The sequence below is a fragment of the Lampris incognitus genome, chromosome 14 (genome assembly GCF_029633865.1).
Source record: "Lampris incognitus isolate fLamInc1 chromosome 14, fLamInc1.hap2, whole genome shotgun sequence".
NCBI classification, from domain to species: Eukaryota; Metazoa; Chordata; class Actinopteri; order Lampriformes; family Lampridae; genus Lampris; species Lampris incognitus.
The window spans coordinates 21,299,494-21,314,430 of NC_079224.1; the positions used below are offsets into that span (position 1 = coordinate 21,299,494).

A 14,937-nucleotide genomic window follows, 5' to 3' on the forward strand; every position below is an offset into this window, starting at 1 on the left:
TAGTTTCCTGAAGTGATAACCGCAGATTACAGCTCCTTCTTGCGTGCTTGAAGGTTGCGGCAATAATACTGTTTGCATTTTCAGTGTACAGGGTGTATATTACAGTGTTTATTTGGAAATTTTGAGCAGGAACCACACTTCCAGCTAAAGTCAGTGTGGTTAAACACTTGCATGCAGCATTTGATACGCTGGAAAATGTGCCCCATGTGTAGGGCAAAGGAACACTTCAACTATCCGGTGCACACAGTAGCCTAAGTCATAAGTAAATACACTTAGAAAATGTCTGTCGACCCATCTGTCCACCTGTGTGTGCTGTCTGTTGTCCGTTTCTTTGTCCACCTGCCTGGTTGGCTGGCGGCTTCAGCCACAGGGATGCGACACTACGTCTCAAGGCAGCATAGTAATAGAACAAACAAAACCCAGTGAACTTTAGGGCTCATAACCAGAGAGGGAAAATAGTACATCCATGGTAATGAGATGCCACTGCAGTTGCGGAATTTCAATTTCAAATGATTTCCGATCCAAACCATGACGAGTTATGTTAATTTATTCATTCATTCATTATCCAAACCGCCTATCCTTACTCAGGATCACGGGGATGCTGGAGCCTAGCAGTCATTGGGCTGCAGGTGGGGAGACACCCTGGACAGGCCACCAGGCCATCACAGGGCCGACAGACAGACATACACAGACACACACAGACACACAGACACAGACACAGACACACACACACACACACACACACATACATTCACACCTAGGACGGCCGATCAACCTGACCTACATGTCTTTGGACTGTGAGAGGAAACCGGAGCGCCCGGAGGAAACCCACGCAGACACGGGGAGAACATGCAAACTCCACAAAGAGGACGACCCGGGACAACCCCCAAGGTTGGACTACCCCAGGGCTCGAACCCAGGACCTCCTTGCTGTTATGTTATGTTAATTCTTTGAATAATGAGAAACACTAGATAAAGCCAATAAGAGCACAAAATCACACCAATACTCATTATGATTTGGACTCATCTGGTGGTGACTAATTTGAAACATGAAAAATAAAGATAAAAATAAAAAGACTTATCTACAGTGCCAGTCAAAAGTTTGGACACACCTACACATAGTGGTTTTTTTTCTTTATTTTTACTTAATTACTACTTAAGCACTAAATGAAGGGTTGGGGTGCATTTCAAAATGTATATTTTTTTAAAATTTGAAATAGTTTTGGAAAGAAATTCAGAACTAGGCAATGGCTTCAAGAGTTTGGAAAACTCACAGCAAGAAGTTTCTGGGTTTGAGCCGCGGGGTAGTCCAACCTTCGGGGTCATCCCAGGTCATCCTTTGTGTGGAGTTTACATGTTCTCCCTGTGTCTGTGTGGGTTTCCTCCGGGTGCTCCGGTTTCCTCCCACAGTCCAAAGACATGTAGGTCAGGTGAATCAGTTATACTAAATTGTCCCTAGGTGTGAATGTGTGTGTGGGCCTTGTGTGATGGCCTGGCAGCCTGTCCAGGGTGTCTCCCCACTTGCTGCCCAATGACTGCTGGGATAGGATCCAGCAACCCTGCGACCCCAAGAGCAGGATAAGCGGTTCAGATAATGGATGGATGGATGTTCTTTTCCAAAGTACCAGAGCTTGATCTACACTGATCAGCCAAAACATTAAAACCACCTGCCAAATATTGTGTAGGTCCCCGTCGTGCTGCCAAAACCGCTCTGACCAGTTGAGGCATGGACTCCACAAGACCTCTGAAGGTGTCCTCTGGTATCTGGCACAAAGACCTTAGCAACAGATCCTTTCAGTCCTGTAGGTTACGAGGTGGGACCTCCATGGATCAGACTTGTTTTTCCAGCACATCCCACCGATGCTCGATTGAATTGCGATCTGGGGAATTTGGAGGCCAAGGCAACAACTTGAACTCTTTGTCATGTTCCTCAAACCATTCCTGAACAATTTTTGCAGTGTGGCAGGGAGCATTATCCTGCTGAAAGAGGCCACTGCCACCAGGGAATACCACTGCCATGAAGAGGTGTACCTGGTCTGCAACAATGTTCAGGTAGGTGGTACATGTCAAAATAACATCCACATGAATGCCAGCACCCAAGGTTTATCAGCAGATTGTCAAGAGCATCACACTGCCTCCGCCAGCTTGTCGTCTTCCCATAGTGCACCCTGGTGCCATCTCTTCCACTGATAAACAACACACATGCATCTGGCTGTCACCCCACCCCTTGACAGGTGCCATTGTAACGAGATAATCAGTTATTACTTACCTGTCAGTGGTTTTAATGTTTTGGCTGATTGGTGTATACTGCAATAATGTCCATCTTGAAAAGTCATTTAGTCCAGCTCTTAGTTTTAAAAGTACATTTAAACTATGTAAGATTCACCAGTATAAGTCTACCCTAAATTCCTTTTACGTGACCTAAAGGGGTTGTTGCTTTCCTCCATGTTCAGCCCCATTGTCCTTTGCATTATGGAAGGGAAGTAGGCGAAAGCAATGCAGATATTTTTGCACATATTAGACCCTTCTAGACTTTTATGCTGTATTTTACTAAGGTTTTCTATAACTACTTATCTACTTTCAGAAACTCTGGTCATGTTATTTGAAAGAGGCTTATGAATAACCAAACAATTCACTGCGTGCCCTCCTATACTGCCTCCTCCCTCGATATGAGTATAAGGCCTGAGAGCCCTCGGTCATTTTCTTGGAACAAGTGCCAAGGTAATGGTGCTTGGCTGAATATGATTCTTGAAACAACTTATTAGAAGAAAGCCGTGGGCAGCTGCAGCACCCGGGGACCCACTCCAGTGCCCCTGTGCAAGGCAATGGAAAGTTATTAACCCTAACATGTTATTAACCCTAACATGCATGTATTTTTGATGGTGGGAGGAAACCCATGCAGACACAGGGAGAAAATGCAAACTCCACACAGAAAGGACCTGGGACGGCCTGGGGTTTGAACCCAGGACCTTCTTCCTGTGAGGCAAAAGTGCTAACCGCCACCGTGCCGCCTTTTTTGTTGTTGTATTGTAAACAAGCAAATTACCTCACCCTATTGGCAGATGTCTTCACTAGTTAAAAAAAAACAAATCAAGATTACTACTAGTATTGATATAATAGTGGATAGTGATAGTCAGATTATAGCTGATTATAGCTGAGCTGGAGACTCTCAGCAGGTGTAAATCAAAGTGAAAATGTGCCACTGTGAGTCCTGTGATGGACTGGCACCCTGTCCAGGATATAAAAACACCTTGTCTAGAGGATTATGACAATCCAAGCCCATCACACCCAACACATTCACATCCCATGGCATCATATATTGACACTATTGACAAAGTGTGGACATATAACACATGAGGTACCCTTCCTCCCCTTGCATGTCTGAATAGAGAGGCATGACTGTTGCTCCATTCATTCCAATGTGAAACTTTCACCCTGATACATACAAGTTAGGAAGTGGTTAAGTTTAGGGTTAACGTTGGGTAGTGGTTAACCCGTCGCATTTCATACAGACACAGAAGGGTACACCTTGCACGTCACATATACACGCTTTGTCAACAGCGACGATATTTGACAACGTGGGTTGAAAAATGGGCCCTCGTGGCCCTACCCACTCACATCCTGAATCGGATAAAATGATAACGAAAAGAGCAAACACTTCCAAAACCTACCAGAACACAACAGACAATATACAATTCCAAATCCATTGCTTCTTGCTAATGACTTAGCCTCATCTATGATGACTGTGCATGACTCAATGTGTCAATAATAACCCCACTTCACTAAATCCTGGCAGCCTACGTACAACAATGACTCACCTGATAGGCATACTTTGGTGACAGAAGGCTGACTTGCAGCAGGAGATCTCCTACAACCAGAAAAAAAAAAGAAAACTCAAGAAATCCAAACACCCAGTATCACTTTGAGAACTGAAACACTTTAATATAAAACACATGGCCCCATTCTTCTCTAGGTGATTTGGTTTAAACAGCAGTCACTATTATCATAGCACAAACATGAAACAGATGCCTCCTCAGTTCTCAAAAACCCTATGAAGGTCGTATACAGTCTGCTTTTCTGACATGTGACACAGAGCTGGTTGACAGTAAACCTCTTTTTGAGGTCATATTGACTCTATGTCCTCACTGTGGGCAGACCTGTCCCAACCTCAGCCACTGACCCAATTCAGTGGTCACAGACACTTCTGACTTGATTCAGTTAGTCGGTTGAAGCCCCCCCCCCAAAAAAAAGAAGAAATGGTTGTCAAACATGCACCGTCCAGTTTTTAGTTCAGTTTTTCCATTTTTAGAGTTACAGCATTATGTGTGCATTATCGTCCTCTGAAACACTAGCTCTTTGGAAGAATAGATGAGGAAAACTATTCGTCTCGACTGTGAAAACAAGCATCTTTGACACATTGGCGCCCCCTAGTGATTGATACATGCCTACACATTATAAACGAGGTCACGTATTTTTTTTCCCACAACATTTTGATTCTTTCAGTGTCCACAGTTAATAATATATCAGCTAGATGTAGCTAACCAATCCCCAAAACGTTGGTGATTGGTAAGAATTTGATGTGAACATTTTCTATCTCCGATTCACAACTTCATGAAAGACACTGATGAGGACACTGAATAACATTGCGACACTTGACAGCCAGCATTTTCAAAACAGGAAACTATTAGCATTATTCATAAGGATACTAGCAGATGAAGAAAAAAATGAAAATGCCTACTTGTTGGAAGTACACTGTACATTTGTCAAGGTGGTGATGTTGTTCCTGACAGTGTGAAGACTTGCCAGAACCTGAGAAAAATGAAATATAATTTATTTATTCATTCATTCATTCATCTTCAGCTGCTTCTCCGGGGTCGGGTTGCGGTGGCAGCAAGCTAAGTAGGGCACTTCAGACGTCCCTCTCCCCAGCAATGTCCTCCAGCTCCTCCCAGGCCAGATTGGACATGTAGTTTCTCCAGCAAGTTCTGGGTCTACCCCGGGGTCTCCTCCCAGTTGGCCATGCCCGGTAAACCTCCAAAGGATGGCGCCCAGGAGGCATCCTAATCAGATGCCCGAACCACCTAAACTGGCTCCTTTCGATGCGAAGGGGTAGTGACTCTACTCCAAGCTCCGTCCGGATGTCCAAGCTCCTCACCCTATCTTTAAGGCTGAGCCCAGACACCATACGGAGGAAACTCATTTCAGCCGCTTGTATCTGCAATCTCACCCTTTCGGTCACTACCCAAAGTTCATGACCATATGTGAGGGTTGGAATGAAGATTGACTGGTAAACTGAGAGCTTTGCCTTCCGCCTCAGCTCCTTCTTCACCACAACGGTCCGGTACAATGTCCACATTACTGCTGATGCTGCACCAATCCACCTGTCAGTCTCCTGCTCCATCCTACCCTCACTCGTGAACAAGACGCTGAGATACTTGAACTCCTTCACTTGAGGCAACAACTCATCCCAAACCCGGAGGGAGCAATCCACCATTTTCCAGTAGAGAACCATGGTCTCAGAGTTGGAGGTGCTGACTCTCATCCCGGCCATTTCACACTCAGCTGCAAACCACTCCAGCGCACGCTGGAGGTCGCGTTCTGATGAAGCCAACAAAACCACATCATCTGTAAAGAGCAGAGATGCAATTCTGAGGTTCCCAAAATGGACACACTCCTCACCTTGGCTACGCCTTGAGATTCTGTCCATGAATATCACAAACAGAATCGGAGACAAGGGACAACCTTGGCGGAGTCCGACACCCACCGAAAACGTGTTTGACTTTGTGCCGAGAATGAAGACACAGCTCTCAATTTGGTTATACAAGGACCGGATGGCTGGTAGCAACTGCCCTGGTACCCCATATTCCCGCAGTACACCCCACAGAGTGCCCCGGGGAAATATAATTTAACAAATAAATAAATAACGTACTTCAGAATGAAGCAATGATATCAGCTAACATACAACCAACTTTTCACCAGCTATTCATTGACGAACCATTGCTCATTGTCATAAAATTAAAATAGTGTGTTTTCATTTTAAGCAGACTAGATTATTGCAATGCTCTCTTTTCTGGCCTTCCCAATAGGACTGTGACACGGCTGCAAATCATTCAAAATGCTGCAGTCGGAGTCCTTTACAGGTTTTGACTTTCTGGAAAAGAAATCTGAGTACATTACACCTGTGTTTCAGTCGTGCTTGCACTGCTTCAGATTTGCCTTCAAGATGTTCATTTATAAACTATTAAATGGCCAGGAACCGCAATACATCTCAAGATCTGCCAACAAGGCATCTCAGGTCATCTGGCACTGGTGTCTTAGTCATTTCCAAGTTATAATCAAAAACTGGTGAAGTTGCTCTTAGTAATTATGCTCCCAGTTGCTGGAATAGCCTGTGAGATTACCTCGGTGTGTATGCTCCAACTCTTTATTCTCTTAAAAATCAGGGTTAATTTTTTTTCTTTTCCTTTTTGTCTTTGATTAGGTTTTCTTCTCCAGTGGTTTGTGTGCATGCGTGTGTGTGTGTGTGTGTGTGTGTGTGTGTGTGTGTGTGTGTGTGTTATATGTGCATGTATGGTTAAACGGGTGGTGGGGCGTTCTCATAGTTCTTGAGGGTCTAAGGACAGGATGTTGTGTTAAAGCCACTTGAGGCAAATTTGTAATTTGTGATATTGGGCTATAAAAATAAAATTGACTTGACTATTATTATGTTGTCATGATGCATCTATTGCTCTTTTTATTTGTTTTAACAAGAGGCACATCGCATTTACCATGTTGTAGGCAATTTGCTATACAAATAAAGTTTGACTTGACTTGACTTGATTAACTCTTACCTGGGCAAACGGAGTAACAATTAAGTCTTCTCCATGCCTGAAATGAGAAAAAAAAAGTCACGTTCACAAGACTGATAGTAGTTGCACATGAAAATGAAAAAAAGAAAAAAATTGCCATGTGCTGGCCATACTGAATATATCCCAAAAGTCCATCTCAACCTTGATTCAAAGGGGGTTTTGTGACAAAACCAACTCACAGTTCTCCGACAATGGAGGAGTTGCGGGACATAGACTTGGGCGAGAGCTCATAGTCGCTGTCAGAGCGGTAGAGGAAGGACTCTCGGCGCTGGCTTTGACCCGCCAGGTTGGGATGCAAAACCAGGCCTGAACCTGGAGACGCTGGGGGTTCTGAAGGGCTACAGCACCTTGAAGGGCCATTCTCCACTTCAAAGCTGAAGGGGGAGAGGGACATACATGATAATCAGTCATACAGCAAACGACAGGACCCATTTACCAAGCCGCTTTGAAGGATGATGCAATATTACAATCTACAACTTAAAACTATGCTTTATGGTGTCTGTGAATGTTCTCACTCATCCAGGTCATGGTTATCCAAAGGAGTTGAAACAAGTCCAGTTGCACTTGATTCAACTCCTTTGGATATGCTTTATGGTGTTCTCATGGTATTCAAAAAGCACACTGTCCTTCATTAAATTATGTCAACGAGACGGTTAGGATGACAAAAACATCTCACTAGCAGTGCTGTATTAGCAAAACCTATAAATCAATAAGTAGCAAGGGGCATCCGGGTAGCGTAGCGGTCTATTCTGTTGCCTACCAACACAGGAATTGCCGGTTTGAATCCTCGTGTTACCTCCGGCTTGGTTGGGCGTCCCTACAGACACAATTGGCAAGTGTCTGCGGGTGGGGAGCCAGATGTGGGTATGTATCGTGGTCACTGCACTAGCACCTCCTCTGGTTGGTCGGGGCACCTGTTCGGGGAACTGGGGGGAATAGCACGATCCTCCCACGTGCTACGTCCCCCTGGTGAAACTCAGGTGAAAAGAAGCAGCTGGCGACTCCACATGTATCGGAGGAGGCATGTGGTAGTCTGCAGCCCTGGGTTGGAGCAGCGACCGGGACGGCTCGGAAGAGTGGGGTAATTGGCCGGATACAATTGGGGAGAAAAAAGGGGGGGGAGTAGCAAAACTCGACACCATTAAAAGTTGCCATTGTTTTTGCCATCATCAGCATATAAATCATTTTAACTCATTGCTACCAAGTGGGGAGCAACATGTTCATGCATTCTGCACCAAGAAAAAAAAGGACCAAATAAATCATTATATGATTAATTAATCAATCAGATCACTAAAAAAATGTATTCCACTGAATAGACCAGTGTGCTTTACTGTTCACTCAAACCATGTTGTTTACTCTTCACCAGTTTTAATCAAGATCAAATATAATACTCTAGGAGAAATGCGTTGTTGTTTTTTGTTTGTTTTTGTCAATAACATTTATTAACTAATGACAACTATACCAGTTTCCTTTGTGACATCCTGTATATTACTGGCAGTTTTCTAATGGTTTTTAAGCTTCTCATATCTCAAACGCACTACAAAATGCATCATGCAGCAGGAGAGAGCCAGACAATCACATTTGTGACAACGGATATAATCTGCTAATTGCCAGGGCATGGCAGGAGGTGGAGAGGTACAGGCTATTGTGTAACCCGATGATAAGAAATCTTAGGTCAGATGGACCAGGATTTATAGGGGAGAGGTCAAAGAATCAATGCCCCACAGGGACAACAGACGCCAGAAACCATGAATTAACATAATACGCATAATAAATCCTTATTTAGGTTCACGTATTGTGCACAGTGAGTGTGTGTGCGTGTGTGTGTATATGTGTGTGCGTGTGTGTGTGTGCTTGAAATAAACTGAGCTGTATCCCAATAACTTTGTGTGTGTTTAGATTGCAATCTATTGATGGTGACAAGGTCTCCGCTCCAAAATCCTACATTTTCAATCTCACACCTATATTGACAAATGAAATCAGCATCACAGCGTAACCTGAATAGCCCTGGCACTTTCTCTCTGTCTCTGCCTCACTCTCTCCAACACATCGCTTTGCACTCAAAGGTCAATCAGCCCACTCTGGATTTTAATGGACTGTACCTCAGGCCATTTCAATATTTTCCCTACATTTACAAGCTTTTCCTGTAATCTGTGCTACATGTGGGATTATCCCATATCCCACTGAGACACCCGCAAGACCATTCCTCTGCCAAGGAAGCTCATATTAAGGCAAAACTCAAACTGTGTATGCCATGCACACCACAGAGAGGCAAACGTCACTCAGAGTGCACTGTACGTCATTCAATACACATTAATAACATGTTTAAACCTAAACTAATCTCTTAATCTGACACATGCTTTAAACCCCAGAATATCAACAACACATTTTCTGTAAATTGTGCTATACAACAAGGCAAACAGCAACGTAACACAAATGAATTTTATCTTTGCTCAAGCATATATTTGAAAATTGCTATTTTCGATTTAGTGATTTGATGAACGATTAATAAATGTTTGATCTGAAACTGGCAAAAGCAGAGATCTGGTCTGCTCTTCAGCGTAATAGGAGTTTAATAGATAAAGCGCTTGAGAGAGGAAGCGTGAAGCAGAAAAAGGGTCAGGCCATCTCTGACTAGTGCAGGGACAGTCGCTCGCTTACGAGGACAGATAACAGCAGGGTCAGGGGGCTACACAGGCCATAAGGAATATTCCCTTTGTGCAAAACAGGACTGTAAGGGGCTTTAAATAAAATATTAATCATAAAGTGAGATACATTTAAGCAGCATGCATATGGAAGTAATTATACTATAGTACAACTTGAACAATTTTAAAATGACAGCATTATATATCGCAGCTTTACAGTCATTCCAGTCATTCCACACAACCTTTCACCCTTCAACCTTTAGGTCAAGGGTGAAAGGTTCTTCTTTGGAGAGGAAGAGGAGCGATATACTACCTGAGATAGATAAACTAACAACCCATGCTATTGAATAATAATAATAATAAAATGTAAAAAAACTAAAAATGGACAAAAGATGAGTGAAAAGAGAAATGGGTTGCTGACGAGTCACCTTTGTGCTGAGAGGTGTGCTCTACTGACCACCTCCTCGCTGAAGTCAAACGGCACCACCCTGCATCTGGGGGATCTCCGAAACATTCTTCTCTCCCTTCCGCCTCTTTCCTCCTCACCGGGCATGAAAAATCACTGGTAGCTTAGTCTCACACACACAAACGCTCATACACACAGACTACAACAGGCCTCATTTCTGTCCAGTAGTGGGCCATGTGCTGCCATAATAGAGGCAGCTCTTAGCAGGGCTGCTGGGTATGGATGTTGACTCGCTGTTGATCTGACTGCCTGTCTTTTTTCGCTGTCTGGTAAAGCGCTGCAGATTAGTCTGGATCGTGGTCGTCATTTCACCCTCCCTTGATACGGCCGCCTCCTGCCCATGCTGGTCCACAAATCCATACTCACCAAATCCTCCTGCGCTATTGCGGTGTGTGTGTGTGTGTGTGTGTGTGTGTGTGTGTGTGTGTGTGTGTGTGTGTGTGTGTGTGTGTGTGTGTGTGTGTGTGTGTGTGTGTGTGTGTGTGTGTGTGTGTGTGTGCAAAGAGCCATCAAGATTGGTTTGATGAGAATGACCTGGAAATCCAACAGTTAATCAACATCAAGAGGCAAGCCTTTACCATCTGGCAGAATGACATCAACTGCCAAAATAAATGAGCTGCTCATGCAAGAGCAAAGTCAACTGTCCAAAGCCAGGTCAGGGAATTGAAGAACCAGTGGTGGATGAAGACAGTCCTTGAGATCCAACACCTTGTAGACTCTGGGGATACCAGAGGCTTTGATGCTACTAAAGCAATATACCAATATACGGTCCCAGTCACCGCCATCTAACCCCTCCTTTCGCTCCAAAGATGGACTCACGCTACTAACAGACAACAAGCCAATCAAAGAGAGGTGGAAAGAGCACTACCAGGACCTTTTAAACCAGGACTCTCGCCCTGAGATGGATGTTCTCCAACAACTCCTTCAACAACCCAAAGAGGAGGACATGGCAGCACCACATAGCCTAAGAAAAGTCCAGGATACCATCAGGAGGATAAAAATCAACAAGACTGCTGGTCCTGATGGAATACTGGCAGAAGTACTGAGGTCAGGTGGACGTACACTCCTAAAACATATCCATACCCTGCTACTTAAAATACGGGAAAAAGAGGAAATCCCTGTGCAACTTAGGAACGCACTCATTGTCTCTATCTTTAAGAAAGGGGACAAAGCTGAGCGCGGAAACTACCGTGGCATTCCCCTGCTTTCCACCACAGGGAAAGCTCTGGCGAGGGTCTTGACCAACAGACTCCCCCCAGTATCAGAGGAAATTCAGCCAGAATCCCAGAGCAGTTTTTGTCTTATCAGAGGCACCATGGACACGATTTATACCACTCGCCAACGGCAAGAAAAAACCCAGGAACAGAATCAACCATTGTACATGGCCTTCACAGACTTAACCAAAGTATTTGATTCCATAAACTGCCGGGCCTTCTGGCTAGTTCTGTCAAAAATAGGCGGCCTGGACAAATATATCAAGAGTACTAAGATGATTCCATGACAATATACCAGCTAGAGTACTCAGCAATTATGGAGATGAGACAGAGTCCTTCAGGGTCCACACAGGAGTTAAACAAGGCAGTGTCATTGTCCCAGCCCTGATCTCTGTCTTCATTGCCACCATCCTCCACCTTCACGGGTCCCAATCTCCCTCAGGGAGTTGAAACCATGTATAAAACTGATGGGAATCTTCTGAACATTAACACATTCGGGGCTAAAAGTAAAACCACCACCACATCCATCATTAAGCTGCAGTACACCGATGACAACTTCTTAGTGTCCCTCATAGAAGAGGAACTACAGAGCATCCTGGACGCCTTTGCAATGGCATATAAGCAGCTTGCCCTGGCATTAACATAAAAAAAGACCCCTATTCTCTACCAACTCCCACCCAACGGAAATATTCCTGCTCTGCCCCCATCCATCTCTGTAGACAACACCAGACTCGAAACCGTGGAACAGTTCCCATATCTTGGTAGCCTTCTTTCCTCCAGAGCCAACACTGACATCGAAAGACACCATGGTCTCAGTTGTGCCAGCTGGGCCTTCTCAAGATAGGGAAAAAGGGTTTTTTTCAAAACCGCAACCTTCAGGCCAGAACAAAAATTCTGGTGTACAAAGCGCCTGTGCTGCCCACCCTACTGTATGGGTCAGAAACCTGGATAACATATAGCAGGCAACTGAAGGCACTCGAGGCATACCAATAGTGATGCCTCAGCAAGATCCTGAAGATCAGCTGGGAGGATAAGCGTTCCAACTTCAGTGTCCTCAAGGAGGCTAACATGCCTACTATAACTAGCACCATCGCACAACATCAGCTGAGATGGACTGGCCATATCCTCCACATGTCTGACTCTCACCTCCCAAAACAAGTCCTTTACACTCAGCTCGTGATAGGACACCATGCCCCAGCAGCACAAAAGAAGCGATATAAAGTTAACATCAAGGCCCACACCAAAAGGTCTGGCATCGACCTGAACACCTGGGAACAAGCAGCAAAAAACAGGGAGGCCTGAACGCTGGCTGTCCGTGAGGGTGCTGGGTGCTAGAACCATGACCTCCACTGTGCTGCTGAAAACAAGCGCAGACTCAGAAAGGAGCGAGTTACCAGAAATGCCCAAACCACATCCTCAACCGTTCCTTCACACCCTTGCCCACTTTGCTCCAAACTATGCAGCTCCAGGATCGCCGACTACGCCCACCTGAACACCCATAATGACCCAGAAGGAAGACAGGCATACTCGACCCCAAGTGACCGCCAATGATGTGTGTGTGGGAGGGGGGTTGTTAAAGGGAAGTCCAGCTGAAATAAGCTGAAGATTTACCTTTTGTTGTTGTTTGTGTATAAGAGATCATCTTTAAAGTGCTTAATGTTTCTAAGGAGAAAAAGACTCTTTCTTCAAAAAACAGTGGAGTAATGTCTTTGTCCCTTGACCTTATGTTGGGTCCCTGTGTTATACCCTATTACTTAACACTGCTTCCAAAAGGAGGGCATGGTGAATTTCGGGAACTCAAGAGTCTTACATAAGATCAAGATAATGGAATATGTTGAACACCAAATTAGTTTGCTCAGATTTGCTGGTCTTTTTGTTGATGAAATCTATTTTAAGACATAAATTAGTTTTAAGGCAGCACAGTGGTGCAGTGGTTAGTGCAGTCGCCTCACAGCAAGAAGGTCCTGGGTTCAAACCCTGGGGTTGTCCAACCTTGGAGGGCATCCCAGGTCGTCCTCTGTTTGGAGTCTGCATGTTCTCCCCATGTCTGCGTGGGTTTCCTCTCACAGTCCAAAGACATGTAGATCAGGTGAATTGGCCATACTAAAATGCCCCTAGGTGTGAATGTGTCGGCCCTGTGAGGACAGGACTGGCAGCCTGTCCAGGGTGTCTCCCCACTTGCCGCCCAATGATTGCTGGGATAGGCTCCAGCAGCCCGCGACCAAAATTTGGATAAGCAGCTTGGATAATGGATGGATGGATGGATGGATGGATGGATGGATGGATGGATGGATGGATGGATGGATGGATGGATGGATGGGATTGATGGAAATTAGTTATACATTAATTCCAGGGTGATTCTTTCAAGTTGAAAGATTGACAGAAAAAGTGATGAGTGACAAGGGGAATGGTATGACAGCTGGATTCAAGAACTGTATAGGACATCCCTTGCTCTGTAAAAAGTAACATGCACTACAGGGAATAAATCCAAGCAAAAAAGTAACAAATAGAGGCACTCCAGAAACAATACAAAAGACAGACTATCTGTGCTATGACTGTTATTGCGTGTGTTAGAATGCCATCGAATAACCTGTGGCAGTGGCCATCAAAGCAGTTCTATGCATATCCTACATACGGTATATTATATAACCTACATGTTGCATTAGATGCAGCAGCTTATTAACATCAGACATTTACAGTGTGTGCATTCGAATAGCTTCCAAATCATCTAACATCCACCCGCTGGTGGTGGAGAAGTGAACAAAACGCGATTATTGTTGAGTATTCTTTTTTTAAATTTTCCCCCCCTTTTTCTCCCCAATTGTATCCGGCCAATTACCCCACTCTTCCGAGCTGTCCCGGTTGCTGCTCAACCCCCTCTGCCAATCCAGGGAGGGCTGCAGACTACCACATGCCTTCTGCAATACACGTGGGGTCACCAGCCGCTTCTTTTCACCTGACAGTGTCGCCAGGGGGACGTAGTGCATGGGAGGATCACGCAATTTTCCCCAGTCCCTCCCCCCCAACACGCGCCCCAACCAGTCAGAGGAGGCGTTAGTACAGCGACAGGGACACATACCCACATTCAGCTTCCCAGCCGCAGATACGGCATCTGTAGGGACGCCCGACCAAACTGGAGGTAACACGGGAATTCGAACCACTGATCCCCATGTTGGTAGGCAACAGAATAGACCGCTACGCTAGCCGGACGCCCCCTGTTGTTGTTGTTGTTGTTGTTGAGTATCCCTCCCTTCACTGCCACATGCAGGCATGAAATAAAAACTGTGACTTCTATGACATATCTGTGGTATACATAACATACATAATCTCCTTTCTGGCAGTTACCTGTCTGGGTCAGCATGTGTGATGTCAATGCGAGGCAAAGTGACAATGGGGAGACTTGTTGGTCTGGTCCGGGTCACTGGATTCTCCTCCGGCGTCAGCGGCCTACCCCTCTCCCTCTCCCTCTCCGCCTGTCTCCATGACAACGGGGGAAGCTGAAGGTTGCCGGAGAAACGCCTGTGGACCCTGTGCAGCTCCACCCCCAAGGTGCTGACGGTTGAAAACTGCCCCAACGGAGGATCCTTACTCTCCTGTGAAGCAAGTGGCAAGAGGGGAAAATAAGATCATGACATAACATACACATATCGAGTTCGATTAATTTCAACGACCTATTTTTATTGTCTCTCGAGAACGTCCATCAAGTTGACAGCTATGGTGAGTTTCTGTCAAGAGATTCAAAAGAAAATCTTGGTGATAAGCTGG

The 14,937-nt window shown here is 45.1% G+C and overlaps 1 protein-coding gene across 1 annotated transcript in view; it reads right to left on the minus strand.

The window, feature by feature from the left end:
- Positions 1-14,937, minus strand: part of LOC130123986 (cAMP-specific 3',5'-cyclic phosphodiesterase 4B-like) — a 47,788-nt gene that overhangs the window by 26,165 nt on the left and 6,686 nt on the right. The window contains exons 2-6 of the mRNA XM_056293333.1: positions 14,518-14,765; positions 7,027-7,221; positions 6,830-6,866; positions 4,738-4,808; positions 3,818-3,867 (exon numbers count right to left, since the gene is read on the minus strand). Coding sequence (XP_056149308.1) covers positions 3,818-3,867; positions 4,738-4,808; positions 6,830-6,866; positions 7,027-7,221; positions 14,518-14,765 — 601 coding nt within the window. The remainder of the gene's footprint in view (positions 1-3,817; positions 3,868-4,737; positions 4,809-6,829; positions 6,867-7,026; positions 7,222-14,517; positions 14,766-14,937) is intronic.